Here is a 17795-nt window from a genome sequence, read left to right as displayed (position 1 = left end):
TTTTAATCGACTTTCTTAGCTGGCTCGAGACTAGTCTTGGGCAATCTCGTTCAGAACAGTGATCGAGCGAACTAGGTCCCTTTTTTTAAAATAGAACTAGTCCGTTCACCTCGTTCAGTTACCCTATGTCGTTCAAATGGTCACTCAGTTCAATTGATATTGCATTAAAGCTGCCAGTTCCATCAACCGAAAAGAATGATGTCCTTTCCCAATCATTCAATGAACTTGAAATGAAAGAGAGACCAAGGTAAGCCTGGGCTTTGCCATGTTAAAGCAATCAGGCCCGTTTCTTGGTATCTATCATCTCCTACACGCGGCTCACTATCGTGATTCCAATACAATTTAAATATACACAAGTCGTCCTTGAATAGTCCTTGTATTTTGTGAACAAAGTACAGGTCGCATTTATGATCCGATTTGGATTAAATTTGGCAAAGGTCACTTATTTGGCCCAAGGACGAACCCTATTGAAATTAGAAAAAAACGGTTCAGATTTAGATATAGCTCCCATAAAAATGTTCGTCTGATTTAATGAAAATGGTGCATCTTTATATCTTTCGATTTGCACGAAATTTGGCACAGCATAACGAATTGGGTCTAGAATGATGTGTGTTAAGTTTCGTGAAAATCGGTTCAGATTTCGATATAGCTCCCATATATATTTTCGTCCGATTTTATGTAAATGGAGCACAAAGTCCCTAAATATCTTTCGATTTGCACAACATTTGGCACAGCGTAATGAATTAGGTCTAGAATAATGTGTGTTAAGTTTCATGAAAATTGGTTCAGATTTAGATATATCTTCCATATATATTTTCGTCCGACTAAAGGTAAATGATGTACCAAAGTCCCTTAATATCTTTCGGTTTGCACGAAATTTGGCACAGCGTAATGAATTAGGTCTACAATGATGTGTGTTACGTTTCCTGAAATCGGTTCAGATTTAGATTTAGCTTCTATATCTGACCGAATGAAAAAATTAGTATCGGTTGCAGAATGGCATGTTTATGGATCCAATTTCATTTTACTGGTCTTTAAAAATGCGACGTCTGTTAGGATTCATCTGTTGAATATACCCAAAGTGGTGAAGGATATAGTCGGCCCCGTCCGACTTGACTACTTTCCTTACTGATTTTAAATGTTATTTTTTATTATTAACCAACTATTATAATTGTTTTATTAATCTTCTTTTCCAGATCCAATGGCGATCTATCCCACCTAAGTCCCACCAATGAAAATGTTACATTTGGCAAACGTGATTATGGTCAAATGGGATTTTCCTACCTAAACGATTTGGATCGTTCCGAAGTCGAAACAACTACAGAATTATGAAAATATTTCAAAGCATACGATACGAATGAAATCAATCAACTAAACAAAATATCGAATCGAATTATAATCCCCCAAGAACAAGCCAAAATACAATTTTAAAAAAATAGTTTAGTTAATAAAATAAAAAATATATAACATTTAAAAAATAAAAACTTTAGAAGAAACAAAAACGAATGCAATAATAATTAATTTAGGAATTACAAAAAATAAAAGAAATTGAATTAATTTTATACAAAAGTTGCCATTAAGTTTATAGTATACATTTTTTGTAAATAAATTCCGAAAAAAACTAAGACTTTTCTTTAGAAAATAAATAAATAATAAACAAACACTGTAAAATGAATAACAATCTGCAAATAATAATAACAAATTATAATATTTATAAAATAGTCATTAGTCTAATAAGTTGTGATTTTATATATAAAAACAATTAATGTAATTAATTCACACAAAAATGAAATAAATTTTTAGAAATTATATTTTCAATATGAAATAGATATATAAAACTTTTGTATAAAGTAGGTTTTCTATAAATACTTTTATGCCTATTCCCTATTTCTATCTATATGTATAAATGTATATGTTTAACCATATAATTGTTATATACGTATACTTTAGTTTTATCATAGATTTATTAAATTTAGTTGTTTTTTTAGATAATTATAAAAACAAAATATTTAGTGCAACAAAATGTCTATAAATTTGTGTAAATGTTTTAAATTTATTGCAACAATCAAATAAATGTGTAGACAATTTTGTTTCTGTACACTAAGTAAAAAAACTATGGAACACGTGTCAAATTATCATATGTAAACGTAATTCGAAATGTATATTAAGCTCAAATGTATGTGTAGAGAAAAAAATAAATTAATTTTTATGAATGAAAAAATAATGATTTTTATTTTCTCAAAAAAGGGCGGAAAACAAGTGGTTTTCGAGTAAAAAGGTTCAAAACTTGTAAAAATAGAAGATTCTTTTAGGTTCTGGAACGGAACTATAAATGAAATTTTACGGCTTTACATAACTAACAGTGAAAGAATCACTAAAATATCTCCATCCATTGCCGAGATATAACTATTTGAAGTTTGCCTTAAATCATTGGATAGTTGCTACACAGTGCTGGTCGCCTATTACCTCAAAATTCCCTACTGAAGAAATTGTACTTTTCGTAAAATCTGACTGAGTTTTCAGGGCAATTTTTCGGCAACCAAAATTTCACCAAAATCACTTTGAGGTACTAGGCGACCAGCAATGCGTAGCAGCTATAATTTGGCACAAGGTACAATTCAAATGCGTATATCTCCGCTATGAATGGAGGTATTGCTATGAAACTTGCATTATTAGTTAGAAAGAATTTTCTAGTTTTTCCCTGAGCTAAATGAAATGAATTCCTCTAAAATAACTTAGAAAATATCATATTTAATAAGTTTAATCAAATAAGCTTCATTAAGAATCAAAATCAAAAGTCCGAATATATAAATGAAAAGTTACGGTGTTATCTTAACTAACAGTGTTAGAATCACTAAAGTATGTCCATCCATTGCCGAGAAATGCCAACTTAAAGTTTGCCTTAAAAAAATTGTACTTTTCGTAAAATCTGAAATTTCAGGGCAAACAATTCAAGTACGTATATCCCCGCAACGAAAGGAGGTTTGCCATGAAACTTGCATTATTAGTTAGAAGGAATTTTCTAGTTTTTCCCTGAGCGAATTCGAAAGGAATCCCTGTATTATAATTTTGAAAAAAAAACATATTAAATAAATTTAATCAAATAAGGTTCTGTAAAAATCAATAAAAACTCCGAAAATATAAATGAAATGTTACGGCTTTACCTTAACTAACAGTGAAAGAATCACTAAAGTATCTCCATCCATTCCCGAGAAATAACTATTTAATATTTGTCTTAAATCATTTTATAGCTGCACACAGTGCTGGTCGCCTATTACCTCAAAATTCCCTACTGAAGAAATTTTACTGAATTCGAAATGACAAGAATCAAAATCAAAACTCCGAACATATACATGAAATGGTACGACTTAACCTTAACTAACAGTGAAAGAATCACTAAAGTATCTCCACCCATTGCCGATAAATAACTATTTAAAGTTTGACTTAAATCGTTGTATAACTCTACATCGTGCTGGTCGCCTATTACCACAAAATTTCCTCCTGAAGAAATTTTACTTTTCGTAAAATCTGACTGAGTTTTCAGGGCAATTTTTCGGCAACCAAAATTTCACCAAAATCACTTTGAGGTACTAGGCGACCAGCAATGCGTAGCAGCTATAATTTTGCACAAGGTACAATTCAAGTACATATATCTCCGCAACGAATGGAGGTATTGCCATGAAACTTACATTATTAGTTAGAAGGAATTTTATAGTTTTACCCTGAAATCGAAACGAATTCCTCTAATATAACTTAGAAAAAATCTAGCATATTTAATAAATGTAATCAAATAAGCTTCCATATGACTCAAAATAAAAACCCCGAACATATAAATGAAATGTTACGACTTAACCTTATGTAACAGTGAAAGAATCACTAAAGTATCTCCATCCATTGTCGAGAAATAACTATTTAAAGTTTGCCTTAAATCATTGTATAGCTGCTACACAGTGCTGGTCGCCTATTACCTCAAAATTCCCTCCAGAAGAAATTATACTTTTCGTAAAATCTGAATTTTCACGTAAAATCTGAATTGACACAAGGTAAAATTCAAGTACGTATATCTCCGCAACGAATGAAGGTATTGCCATGAAACTTGCATTATTAGTTAGAAGGAATTTTATAGTTTTTTCCCTGAGCGAATTCCAAATGAATCCCTCTATTATAACTTAGAAAAAATCTAGCAAATTTAATAAATTTAATCAAAATTTCATCAAAATCACTAACAGTACACAGTGCTGGTCGCCTATTACCTCAAAATTCCCTACTGAAGAAATGTTTAACTTTTCGTTAAATCTGAACCCGGCAACCAAAATTTCATCAAAATCACTTTGAGGTACTAGGCGACCAGCAATGCGTAGCAGCTATAATTTGGCACAAGGTAAAATTCAAATACGTATATCTCCGCATGAAACCATGAAACTTGCATTATTAGTTAGATAGAATTTTCTAGTTTTTCCCTGAGCGAATTTGAAATGAATCCCTCTATTATAACTTAGAAAAATTCTAGCATGTTTAATGAATTTAATCAAATAAGCTTCTTTAAGAATCAAATTAAAAACTCCGAACATATAAATGAAAAGTTACGGTATTACCGTAGCTAACAGTGAAAGAATCACTGAAGTATTTCCATCCGTTGCCGAGAAATAACCATTTAAAATTTACCTTAAATCATTGTATAGCTGCAACACAAGACACACTGTATTTTTTTAACCGTTTAATTGAGCAATTGTTTACAATCACAACACACCCTGTGTAATAACATACATTAAACAAACTCACCACTAACAGCTGTAACTTATTTAAATGTTTCTCTGAATCACCCTGTCACTGTCGTTTTCGCATAAAAAATAAATGTTTATTTGGCCGGGTTGGTCGTGTATAGATAATTCGTAAATAAATTAAATCTAATTGAACAAAGGCCGCACACAGATTGAAATCAATTTAAGAAATTAATAATTTAATATAGAACAGAGAAACAAAAGCAATAACATAAGGAGAGAAGCAAGTAAGAAGCACGATTATTTCGGTAACAATTTACGAGACAGTGCATCAATAATTGTTGTAATTTACATTCAATTAATGATAACAACAACCACTTGATCAACAACAATTCCTTGTTTTATGTTGTAAACAAATTATCAAGATTATCAACTTTTGTTGATTAGAGCAAGTCAATGAATTCAAAGCTGTTCACAAATATTTTTGGTTTTAATATTTTCAAGATTGTAGAAAATGAAGTGGGTTGAGATGGGTGATGTGTAGAAGTCAAAATTTTCCACGTATTAAGAAGTGATACGGAAGTGTAAACATTTGAACAAAATTCTAATTTAATAATGTGCATGTTTGTAATTGTGTGCAATATTGAAAACGTTGAGAGCTAAAGCTTCGAGTTACATATTTAAAATTCCAGAATCTAGTGCAGGTATATTACGCAATTTCTATTGTTTATTAGAGGAGGCACATGTGAATTTAATGATTGTGGAATGCATATTTCCGAGAAGGAATTGGAATTTAAGTCGCTAAGAATTTGTTTTGAAAACGTCAATTTATGATAATGTCAACATTAAATGTGTTTCTCTTTTATTTCAGAAATGGCAAAGCTAGATGAAAAAATTGGTTTCATTGGTGGCGGTAATATGGCATTTGCCATTGGATCTGGATTAATAAATCGTGGAATTGTTAAGACTGGACAGGTCTTGGTATCCGGACCTAATATAGAAAATTTACAAAGATGGCGTGATATTGGTGTCGCCACGACTGATGACAATAATGAGGTGCTAGATAAATCCGATATAATTTTCATTTGTGTTAAGCCGCATATTTTGACACCATGTGCGGTGCAACTGCGTAATAATCATGTACGCACAATTAAGGATAAAGATAAGCTGTTTGTGTCCGTATTGGCGGGAGTTAGCCTACATGATTTGGAGGAGGTAAGTTGTACAAATAAATAAAATAATTCAAATAAAATTGTTTTTTTTTTTCATTTTTAGAATTTCTCTTTCATTGATGGCTTAAAAATGATACGCACCATGCCCAATACACCCATGCAAGTTGGTGAAGGTTGTACGGTATACACTCCTGGCTCCTATGTGGTACAGCAAGATTTGGAAAAAGTCCATTTAATGTTAAATTCTTTGGGTATTGCTCAACAAGTACCCGAGTCAATGATAGATTGTGTTACCGGTGTGTCAGGTTGTGGTCCAGCTTTTGTTTATACCATAATTGAGGCTTTGGCCGATGGTGCTGTTAAAAATGGTGTACCACGTCAAATGGCACTGCAATTTGCTACACAAACTGTTTTGGGTGCTGCAAAAACCGTTATGGTTACCGGTAAACATCCTGCCGTTTTGAGAGATGAAGTCTGCTCGCCCGGTGGTGCTACTATTGTCGGTGTACATGAATTGGAAAAGGGGAATTTGAGGTAATTTAAAACAAAGAAAATGGGAGAGCACAAAACCCTATTATTGAAGACAGAAAAGGGTATCTTGACAGATCAGAAATATTTCTTAAAATGTCAAAGGGTATTATTTTTAAGAAAAAGTAAATTTTTAGTAATGGCCGGAGGGACTAGATTTATGTGAAAAACAAATCATCATATAGAAGACTGTAAAATCTTCCTTAAAAAACTGTAAAATTGCAGAAAAACATGAAATTACTAAAATCTAGTAGTAAAGGGACCTTAAAAGGTTAGAAAAAAATTTCATGGAAGGTCATCTATGGTTTAGAGTAAAATGAAAGAAAAGACAATTTAGAACAAAACTCTATAAGGAGATTTGATTGCTGAAGATTGGAATGTCCAATGTCAAAAATTCTTATTTTCAGACAAAAAGGAAAGCAATAAATTAGATGATCTTATGGTCAAAATATTGGAGAAAGACTAACTATTTAAGATACCAAAGGGTCTTCTAATATAGGAGGTATTCTAATATAGAAGACTAGAAAATTTTATATAGTCTTATAGGTTTTCTAAAATAGAAAATCCGTAGGCCTTCAAATATAGAAGACAAGAATTCCTACTATTTTAGAAGATCAAAATGATTATATTATTGAAAACCAAAATGTATTTCCTTATGAAGACCAGGAGGTTTTTTCGTAATCTGGCTCCTTGGGAATCATTATGGAAACTTTCATTCGTTTCTGGTTGTAAAATTTCACATTTATTCCGCTCCAAATTACAAAATTGGTTCACCTCATTCCCTCAGACAACGTATTGCTTCATTCCGTGGTAATAAATATGTTCTGACCCTCCCTGGTGAAATTATATAGGAAGTATTTTAATACAGAAGAATATATATATATATATATATATATTTTTTTTTTAAACCAGAAGATCGTCTAAAAAGGCCTTCTATTATAGAAAATCCTCAGGTCTTCAGATATAGGAGACAATAATTCCTACTATTAAAGAAGATTAAAATGGATACTATTATTGAAAACCAAAATCTATTTCTTAATGGAGACCATGAGGTTTTTTCTTAACATAGAAAAGAAGGCTGTGATAAACGATCATAAGGTCGTCAAATAAAAATCCATACGATATTTAAAATAATGGCTTCTATTGTAAAAGGTAAAAATGATTTCTTTTGAACCTAGAGGTACCCCGATTATTGAAAACCACAAGATCGCGTTTACTCAAAGACCGAGAATACTTTTGATATAGCAGTCCAGAAGGGTTTCTGATAGACTATACTAGAGTCTTCTGAAATAGAAGAACAAATACCAGAAGAAATTTTTCGCAAATTGTTTTGTGATATATGTCCCAAAAGTCTTATAATATAGAAGATCATACGAGCTTGAAGAAATTATGTGTTCGCACGAAAGATCTAAATGTTTTTTGTAGATGAAAAAGATCACAAAGTATTTTGATAATAATTTGAAGTCTTCTAAACGATCTGATGGTTCTTCTAGGATCTTAAAACGTCTTGTTTTACAGAAGTTTCCTTTCAGTTTAAGCTATGATTAAAATGTAAAAATTTAATATCTTAAATTTCTTTATCTTTCAGATCCACCATCATCAATGCCGTTGAGAAATCCTCTCAACGATCTGCTGAACTTGGACGTAAAGGCAAATAAAGTAAGCCGGACTTACCAATCGAATGCGTACTCCTCCAAATAAAATGAAATATGTGTTTCATGTTTTTATGTGAAATATTTCTATGTTTGCAACATGACATCCCAAAAACCATAAACAAATAAAACATACTCAATTATTTGACTAAATACACGTTATTTTGCTTGCCTTTATTCTCGATCTTTTTTGCTTACATACTCGACACACTTTGAAGGATCTGTTGGAAAATATTCTTGACACTTTGTCATCAAACGTTTCAAGCCCTGTATATATTTACGCTGCGTCTCGTCGTTCATTACATGGGCAACATTTTTGGAGAAAATCTTTTCACGACCTGTACGAGCGTGAATACCAACCATAGTAACACCAATTGGCCATGGGGCATTACCAATAGCCATTTCCAAGTAGGCATCACTGGCCTGTATATAGTTACGATTCAGCAGATGTTTACAAATATCTGTTAAACTTTCCAAAATATCATCGGACAATGAACGATTTTTTAGCTTTCTAAACAGTGGCTTCACATACTCCTTGGTCTGTGTATAAATGACTCTTGTCATTTTAACTTTGGTTGACATTTTTTCTTGTTTCGAATAGCCGGCAATTTGATCATTCCATAATTTAAGTATATATGTCAACAGGGTCATAATGACATCCATATCATATTCCTTATTGTTGCGTCCCATTTTTTGTGCCATCTCCTTTATGCTCTCCCAATCCACTGTCTCATCTAATTCGGCAAATTCGTTTTTCTTTTCCTCTTTTGTGGTCGATGTATTGGCAAACATTTCTTGCAAATATGCCTGATCCACCTGTTCCATGGCCTCTTGGAAATCATTGCGGAAACCTCGATTAGCTTCGGGCTGTGAAATTTCACATTGTCTCAGACGAGAAAATGCCATTGATTCTGTTTCACCAAACAATAAAATTGGTTCACCTCTCTCCCTCAGACGTCGTATTACTTCATTTCGTGGTAATATGTTCTGACCCTCCCCGGTGAAATTATATCCTTCGTGAATGCTTTGATCTGTTTCATTGCTTTCTGGTTTCTTGTAGCCTTGTTTCTGTAGAATTCCTTCATTGTTCTTGGCTATCAAATCTCCTCGTTTGAAGAATTTCTTTTTGTCATCCACCAACTGTTTCTCTTCCAGGAGTTTTCGCTTCCTTGCTATTTCAGCTTTTATAACATCCATTTATTTTGTTTTATATTTTTGTAAGTATAGCAATAAATTCAGCAGTAAATATTTTGTGGAAACGTACTTAATAACAAAACATAAACAATAGTGGTATCTGTCAATTTATTTTTGTTTCACATATGATTTCAGAGTTGTATTTCCTTTGATGAATACAGTGATGGTAGCTCTGTTCGTGTTGCCAACCACCAATACACGGGAAAAAACAAATAATGTTATTTACCACACAAAATTAAAAAATTGGCTAATGAAAACATACATTTATTGTGCAAGAAATTATTGTGGAGGGGCCCGAGCTCTGGCTTTGTTGGTGGTTGTAGATAAATTCCATATAATTTTCTTTCGCTTTAAAACAGCATTGGTATCATGGTACAATTATACAAGGTAGGGTATATTTTGCCAAAAAAGAAAAAATGTCCGAATAAATAGAAATGCAATAAATCGTTCTACATATTTTTAACATATAACTCAAAATGAGAAAAAAATAACGGTACAATTTAGTACACATAAGTGTAAGGATTTCCAAAACTGCATCCATACCTCCATCCTACACCCTATTTCCAAATTTCAGCGTTCCAGCTCTATCGGTTCACCGAAATCCACATTTGGTTCAATTTTGTACACAATATTACCATTCCTACTCCCAAAAAGTGACCCTAACTCCAGATTTCAGGATTCCAGCTCTATTGGTTCACCCAAAAATTAAATTGTACCAAATTTAGTACACATTAGTACGAATTTTCAAAACTATCTACAAACTCCAATTCTACACCCCAACAGTGATTTCAACATCAAATTCAAAGATTCCAGCTCCATCGGTTCATCCAAATCTAAATATAATACCATTTAGTACACATTAGTACGAAATTCTAAAACTTTCTACATAGCCCAATCCTACACCCCGAAAGTGATCCTAACTTCAAATTTCAAGATTCCAGCTCTATCGATTCATTTCCAGCCAAATTTGGTACCATTTCAAATACTATAATTGGTACAATTCGGATTTGAGTGAACCGTTAGAGCTGGGATCCTGACATATTGGAGTTATGATAATAGGGGTATGTACATACACTCAAATTCGAATTGTACCAATTATAGTACGATTTAGTACTTTTTGTACACATAAGTAAAAAAATTCCAATCCAACACTCCGACGGTAATGCTAATTTCAAATTTCAGCTCCAATCCAGCTCCATTTGTACCTCCAATTACAAAATTGTACAAAATATAGTATTTTTCGTATACAAAGGTACACGCTTGTAAAACCACCTCCATAGGTCGACCCTACTTCTCAACCTCAATTCTCATTCCAAATTTCCAATTTGCTTTATCCATTTACATGCTACGAAATTGTACAAAATTTAGTAACTTTTATTACTTTTCGAATACTTATAGTTCGAATGTCAAAAAAAAAAAAAAAAATACTTTTTAGTAATTTTCATACCTCAATTCGTATTCCAAATTTCCCGTTTTTTGATATATCTATTTACATGCTACGAAATTGTACAAAATTTAGTACATTTTATTACTTTTCGGATACTTATAGTTCGAATGTCAAAAAAAAAAAATAAAAACATTGCTATAGCTATTCTAAACTCCATCAGAGAACCTCATTTCAAATTTAAGAGATCTAGCTCTTCCGGTTCGCCAAATACTTTTTAGTAATTTTCATACCGTCCAAATGTTTCGGCATTAGGTTGCATGGTCTGTTCAGAGTTTAGTCTTATTTTATCTAGCAACAATAGCGATTGGTAGCAGTGCTGGCGATTTTACGAAAATTTGTCTTGGATACCCAAGAATCTTAGTGGGTTAAAAAGTCGGGCTGTTGACGGAAATGATTGGTGGTCTGAACCAAGCATTTATCTTTTAACGATTCATTCCATATTTGGTTAGTTATTTTAATAACAATTTACTTTGTTTTGTTAGAGTTACAAATAGAAATTTACACAATTGCCGAATTAAGTCCCAAATTAAAAAAAATGGCCTCTCATAAAAAAATAACATTTTTAGAGACAAATTTTAAATGAAACGTGCGAAATTATAGCGATTTGATACTAATATGCACTTAAAGTCTATGTACTACATTTGTTAAAGAACTCTAATAGTAACTCTCTAAGAACAGAGTTATTCTTAGTAAAACTTTGTAAATGCCTTGACTATGAAATCAGAATTGGAAACATGTATATATAAGCACACATCCGACGATATGTCACACATTCAATTCACATAGTCTAAAGCCACCATGTTCTGTATGGTATACAATTATTCAGTGATTTGGCAACGCATCACACTTGACATTTGGCAATATTGTTTTTGTTTCTTTTTTTTTTTGCAACAGACTTGGCACTTGCAAACTTCCACAAAATTCTACGAGGACTTCTTTTACAAACGACTTCAATTACAAAATGCCTAAGAAGATGGGAATAAATAGTAAGGCCGTTGAGGCACGTGAACGCAAGGCTGCTGCAAAACAGGCTACTCAATCGAAACTTGCCAAGGAAGCAGAAGATCGTCTTTGGAAGGATGATGATAAAACTTTGGCCAAGAAGCAGCAAAAACGTGAAGAGGAAGAACGGAAACGAGCTGAGGCAGCCAGGAGGAAGGCAGAAGCAAAGGCACTATTGGATCAAGAAATGAATTCCATTAAAACACAGGGTAAACAACCATTGGCGAAAATCAATCGTCAACAGGTCTTGGAAGAAATGGAAAAGAAACAGAGGGCACTGGAAGCCATTGCAGCGGCTAATAAGCCACAGGCTCGTGTTGTGGTCCAGACAAATTATATTGAAGAGAATCTTAATAGATCCATGGCCGATGTTGAGGTTGCCTCCACTGTTGATCAGGCTTTGGCGGTGCTGAGGTTGGTATTTGTGTTATTTTCTCTTTAGTACACATACAATAAATTTTAATTTCTTTACAGTGTCAAGGACGATGAAGAAGATAAACATCCCGAGAAACGTATGAGAGCCGCCTACAAGGCATTTGAAGCTGCAAACCTGCCTCGCATTAAAGCTGAAAATCCATCTTTGCGTTTGTCCCAATGGAAACAAATTCTAATGAAAGAATGGAACAAATCACCCGATAATCCATTCAATCAGGCTCGTTAAAATAATAAGGCAAAGGGGCTGTGTCATGATTTTATTTTGTTCTCGCAAACGGTTAGGAATTCCTGCCTGCGTCATAAACTATATTTTGTTTGCAAATTATTCATATAATCATATATTGATATATTTAAATTTAATTTATATTAGTTTACATAGACTGTTGCTTTCCTTCCCAAATTGTTTTCATTTATTTTTTAATATTGTTTATTAAGTAACATAGAACTCATATAGAATTTATTAAATTTATGAAAATAAAAAAATAGATATTTATTTTGTAATACAAATGATTATTATTTAAAAATTATGACTCACAAAAAAACCTCATTAAACAAGGATTTTACAGTTGTAGTAGACCAGGAATACATCCATATTGTCCAACATTTATGTAGTATAAGAAGATTGTGACTGGATTGGGAGTGAGGCCAACCAAGTATATTTTCATCCATAGAAGAGAAAATGTGTAAGTAAATTACCAAAAATAAGTGCCTTGAATGTGATACTAACAGGATCAGTTTTAGAACTTCCTTAGAAAAGGACACACTGTTATGCGTATATATAGAAGTTGGAAGGGCTTCCGCCAAAAAAAATTGAAAAAATTTTAGAATATTGTTGAGTGCTGGTTTTTTTATAATTTAAAAAAGAAATGTTGGGCTGATCGCTAAGAAATATAGCTGACCACTAATTCGAATATAACCAATGTAAAAAGAGGACCTGTCGACCTCTAAAACTAAAATCTTGAAATTTGGTGTGAGGGTCAATCTTGGTCCAAAGGTGTCAGATAAGGCTGGGTTTTTAGAAATCCATACACAACGGCACGAAAAGTATTAAATACCATTTGCATTTGGCGAACAAGTAGTGTTAGAATACATAAATTTTAAGTGAGGGTCACTGATAGAGTATAATAGTAGAGCGAAGGTTTCTTTGCACGTTCGAACTATAAGTATACGAAAAGTACAAAAATGTACTACATTTGGTACAAGTTACTAAATTTGGTAAATACGTGGTTTTGAAAGTGTGTACTCATGTATACGAAAAGTAGTAAAAAGTACTAAATTATATTCTGAAATATGGAGTTATACTCATTCATGGGGTGTAGGATTGGGGTATCGAGGAAGTTTTGAAAATTCGTACTGTGGGTGAACCGATAGAGCTGAAATCCTGAAATTTAAAGTTAATGTCACTGTTGGGGTGTAGTATTGGGATATGTAAAAGTTTACTAAATGGTACCAAATGTGGATTTAAGTGAACCGATAGAGCTAAAATTTTAAAATTTGGAGTTAGGGCCACTTTTGAGTTATTGGATTGGGATATGTAGGAAGTTTTGGAAATTTGTACTAATGAGTACTAAATGGCACCAAATGTGGATTTGGGCGAGGCGATAGAGTTGGAACACTGAAATTTGAAAAGACAGGTTGCTGTTGGAGTTTAGAATGCAATTTTAGAAATTCATACTTATGGGTACTAAATTTGGAATAATTTTAATTTTGGGTGAACCGATAGAGCTTGGATCCTGGAATTTGAAGTTAGGATAATTGTTGTGGTGTAGGATTAAGATATGTAGGAATTTTTGGAAATTTGTACTAAATGGTACAATTATATTTGGGTGAAGCGATTGGGTTGGAATCCTGAAATTGGGAAATATGACTTCTATTGGATTTATATTCATGTGTACTAAATGGTACCAAATTTGGGAAAATTAATACGTTAAGACATGTCTAAATATTTCCCACATTCGCAAACGAAGTAGCGGGCAAATGTTAGTACTAAAAATGGTAGAAAATTACTTTGGCAAATGGACGTGCATTACATTGACGACTTGTAACTTTGTATGTAAGTACTTGAAGACTTAAAGGATAAGAAAATGACTTGACATAGTTTTGTTATTTAGTAGTTGTTTTTGTAATTAACAAAAAGTCCTTCTTTTCAGCCGATTCCAACAATTCCAATTGCATTTGAAAGTGTACATGTCTGGCTCTGGTATGAATGGTGGACATATGAAATTTATTTTTTTTTTACTCCCTATTTTCTACCACAAGTCGAAGATCCTAACCGATTACATTTTTCCAAGTTCATAGGATAGCTATCGTACATATGCACATAATGTGTTAAAATTTGAAATGGATTGGATTAAATTGACTATATCTTCCACTTATCACTTAAAATTTGAAAGGAACATTCTAAAATTAGTGTATTTCTTTAATCGGTCATCTTTAGTCATCTATATTTTGTTAACCCTTGGTGGCCCGAGTTTTTCCCGTGCCAATAGAAGTATTTTCTGGGCACAGATTTAATTTAACTATCCTAAATAGGATATGACCAAAATTTGACGTCGCTACATCCTTGCATTCGGAAGATACAGTACCTTCTTTCCGAAAAAAAATAAAAAACAAAAGCAAATGCAATATCGACGAAAAAATCACTTTTAATTATTCTTTAGGTTCAACAACAATTTAGAGGGTACAATTCGTACCTTTCGAATACGAAGCGATTCAAATATTTTGGACGTGTGTACAGTCCAAAATATTTGGTACTGTACATATTTGTGCACTAATCTACGTATTGAAAAGCGTATAAGATGACCAAAAATTCGAATTTTTTAGATTTTTCTTTTGATATGTGTCGTCCATAATCAGCTCTTAATATATGTAATCCAAAAATATATATTTACTTGCCGCGTATTAATCCTTTCAGTGTTTTTGTCGAATATATTCGACATTTAAAAGTACTCTCTTTCTTTGCGATTTTTCTGTTATCCTATGTACCGTTACTATTGATGTTTTTGTTTTTGCTGAAAAACAGACGAACCTGGCCGAGGGTTAAAATTAACATTGCTATTTTTTTTCTAAACTCTATGCCTTAATATGACCTTAAATACAACATTTTAGATTTTTAATCAGACAAAAAAATTTTTTTTTGACACTGACAGGGTTAAATATAAGCTCTAGAACATTTTGATGCCTGTGGGCAACATTGGGCCATAAAGGGTTAAACCTCGATCCATATTTATCTTAGCAAATTTTAAATTTTTTTCAAGTCGACAAAATTTGTTGCAGTGCTTGTACTGTTAAAACTATTACTGAACTCTTATCTGCTTTTAACATTTAAGACATTAAGTATCTTCCATCAGTCCAAATTATATTCGATTTTAGAATATTATATTTGCATTATTACAGAAGGTTCCAAATCTGAAAAGTAAGATTCATTATTTGTAACTTTTTTTTATATATTTATAAGTAGATCTAAAAATTAGTTCTTGCAGGTTCGCGAACAGAGCAATATATATTTTTTATTATTTTTATTTAACAACTACGATAACAAATTTTCATTAATGATATGGAAAAAACAGACCAAATAATTGTACATTCATACATTTTGTTGATGTCATCTATATTCATTTCTAAAATCTGGTGGTCTAATTTTTTAATAACAATTTTTTTGGAAAACTTCGTTCCCAATTTTTGCAAACTAATAAGTAAATTTTGCTAGTAATCAACAGCTTAACCATTATTTTTCATTACGGCAGCACAACTACGAGGCATTGATTCAATAAAACGCTTAATTTGATCCCTGTATGTACTATTCCTCTCATCCTGAATCTTTGGCAAGAGGTTATGTTTGTTTGTGAAATTCATTTTTATTTTGATATTTATGATACTCCAAAGATTTTTTTGTAGGGGGAAGAACTGATGACTGTGTTGTCCATTATAATGGATTATAATTATTAAGACGTTTGGAACACATTTGTATGTTATATATTAAATCTCGTATTTTAATGTAACTTCATAAAAATAAAAACATCTTCATAACATAATTGACGACATTTAACAACTTTTTAATTTTAGTTGCTTCTGTTTCGGAAATGATTATTTTGATGCGTTACACACGATATTAAGAAATATACCCTCTATAGAGCAGAGTATAAAATTGTTAGAACATCTGAAGATGTGAGATTAGTCTTCGAATACATTTTGCAGAATTTATTTCTGAAAACATATATTTTTTTCCTTGAGGAGCAACACTTAAATACCATTGTTGTTGTTGTAGTTAAGTAAACCAAATTTGGTTTATTTTAATAGGTGTTTAACACACTTTTACAAAAAACGCTGAGCACCCATTTCATTTTTCAGAGTGGAATTTCATTGCATTACTTATCTGACACGTTGAACACCAATTTGATTGTTATTATCAAATGTTTAATATAAATTAAAGTAAAAGTCTTATATAATCCTCTTAAAATTGTGTGTGTGCCAGTTTGTGCTGTAAAATTTAAAACCTGTAATGACAATGGCTTTTACAAGAAAACAAAGGCAATAATCATCAAATTTCAAAACATTCACACGAAATATAAATGTTAAATGGGGCGCGTTATCATCAATGAAGTTTTTATGTTTGGGGGCTTGACTTAAAAAAAGAAATAAATCAATTAAAAAAGGGCATCGCTTGAGTAGTTCCAAATGTTACAAATAAATTAAAATACATATAGGATTAATTGACACTATTAAGATCATTTGTATGACATATTATTGGGGGCTTTTATACGGTTATCGGATTTTCTTGTTTTATTATCCCTGGTCAAAAGAAGAAAAATTAAATTTGAAAAACAAAACAAGTGCATTTAAAAAAATGACTAACAGAGTACGTACGCACTCAAAGTCAAGTGAAGTCCGCCGTGAGAGTTTGGGTGAGGTAAGTTAAGCCAGAAAAAAAAAACTAAGAAGTAAAAAAAAAACAAACTCCATCAGTTATGGAAACAGTCACTCAGTTGGTCGACGGACACATCATTGATGGCCCTCGCCTCGATGTGCTGCGTTACATCAAAGAAATGATAGTGAAAGCGGAAGTCACCGTTATGATTGTTGTGACCAACAGCTCAATTCCGTACAATGGTCATCGTCACTGTGGACAATGTGTCGATAAAGTTGAAAATAAAATCATAAGCAAAAAGAAAAAACTATATATTCGGTGATGACTTAACAATTTTTTTTTACTTCGTTTTTGGTGGGCTATAAAAATACTAATTACAATTATACCTTGTATGTGTAAATGTGGGATTTTGTGAACAATAATACAATTTGTCCTCTAATCTTAGGAAGGAAGTATTTGTTTTTTCATCTGCATTCCATTGTAATCATGGTAAATCGATGATGCAGCATTTCTTGAATAAAATCTCAAAATGTCCCATTCAATATTGATTTTGTTACTTGGCGTATTTACATTGTTATTATTCATTGGGGCAACAAATTCAGTTGATATGTAACAAAATTTCTGGCATACACCTTGTGGTTTACAAATGATGTTTTTTTATAAACAAAATGTAGGCTGTAATAATTGTCTACATAAATTTCAATGCACTATTGCAATGACTTGCCAAAAATTTATAATTCAGTTTATGGAAAATCCATATGCTTACATACATAAAGT

General features: G+C 32.1%; 4 protein-coding genes across 4 annotated transcripts in view; 3 read left to right on the top strand and 1 right to left on the bottom strand.

Annotated features, from left to right (window-relative positions):
• LOC133326040 (cadherin-99C) overlaps positions 1 to 1361 on the top strand; it is a 125589-nt gene extending 124228 nt beyond the window's left edge. The window contains exon 10 of the mRNA XM_061534715.1: positions 1197 to 1361. Coding sequence (XP_061390699.1) covers positions 1197 to 1332 — 136 coding nt within the window. The 3' untranslated portion in view covers positions 1333 to 1361. The remainder of the gene's footprint in view (positions 1 to 1196) is intronic.
• Positions 1362 to 5592: 4231 nt separating this feature from the next.
• LOC133326045 (uncharacterized) lies at positions 5593 to 8079 on the top strand. The gene is made up of 3 exons (XM_061534719.1): positions 5593 to 5936; positions 5997 to 6427; positions 8010 to 8079. The coding sequence occupies exons 1-3, from the start codon at positions 5595 to 5597 to the stop codon at positions 8077 to 8079; spliced, it is 843 nt and encodes a 280-aa protein (XP_061390703.1). The 5' UTR covers positions 5593 to 5594.
• A 166-nt stretch (positions 8080 to 8245) lies between these two features.
• LOC133326047 (pre-mRNA-splicing factor 18) lies at positions 8246 to 9270 on the bottom strand. The gene has a single exon (XM_061534722.1). It carries the CDS (start codon positions 9268 to 9270, stop codon positions 8248 to 8250), a length of 1023 nt encoding a protein of 340 aa, XP_061390706.1. The 3' UTR covers positions 8246 to 8247.
• A 2402-nt stretch (positions 9271 to 11672) lies between these two features.
• On the top strand, positions 11673 to 12390 carry LOC133326046 (coiled-coil domain-containing protein 124). Its single transcript, XM_061534720.1, has 2 exons — positions 11673 to 12130; positions 12191 to 12390. Exons 1-2 carry the CDS (start codon positions 11676 to 11678, stop codon positions 12375 to 12377), a joined length of 642 nt encoding a protein of 213 aa, XP_061390704.1. The 5' UTR covers positions 11673 to 11675; the 3' UTR covers positions 12378 to 12390.
• Positions 12391 to 17795: the final 5405 nt, after the last annotated feature.

This window comes from Musca vetustissima, unplaced genomic scaffold, assembly GCF_032173495.1.
Source record: "Musca vetustissima isolate MV318-11 ecotype Yass unplaced genomic scaffold, APGP_CSIRO_Mvet_v1 utg6387, whole genome shotgun sequence".
Taxonomy (NCBI): domain Eukaryota; kingdom Metazoa; phylum Arthropoda; class Insecta; order Diptera; family Muscidae; genus Musca; species Musca vetustissima.
Note: the sequence above shows the minus strand (reverse complement) of the source record. Positions and strands in the feature narration are given on the sequence as shown.

Bases quoted from the DNA above. Each gene is read 5' to 3' on its own strand.
- LOC133326045 (XM_061534719.1), top strand. From the start codon at position 5,595: ATGGCAAAGCTAGATGAAAAAATTGGTTTCATTGGTGGCGGTAATATG. The intron at 5,937-5,996 runs GTAAGTTGTACA...TTTCATTTTTAG, and splicing joins GCCTACATGATTTGGAGGAG to AATTTCTCTTTCATTGATGG. The intron at 6,428-8,009 runs GTAATTTAAAAC...TTTATCTTTCAG, and splicing joins TTGGAAAAGGGGAATTTGAG to ATCCACCATCATCAATGCCG.
- LOC133326047 (XM_061534722.1), bottom strand. From the start codon at position 9,270: ATGGATGTTATAAAAGCTGAAATAGCAAGGAAGCGAAAACTCCTGGAA.
- LOC133326046 (XM_061534720.1), top strand. From the start codon at position 11,676: ATGCCTAAGAAGATGGGAATAAATAGTAAGGCCGTTGAGGCACGTGAA. The intron at 12,131-12,190 runs GTTGGTATTTGT...ATTTCTTTACAG, and splicing joins CAGGCTTTGGCGGTGCTGAG to TGTCAAGGACGATGAAGAAG.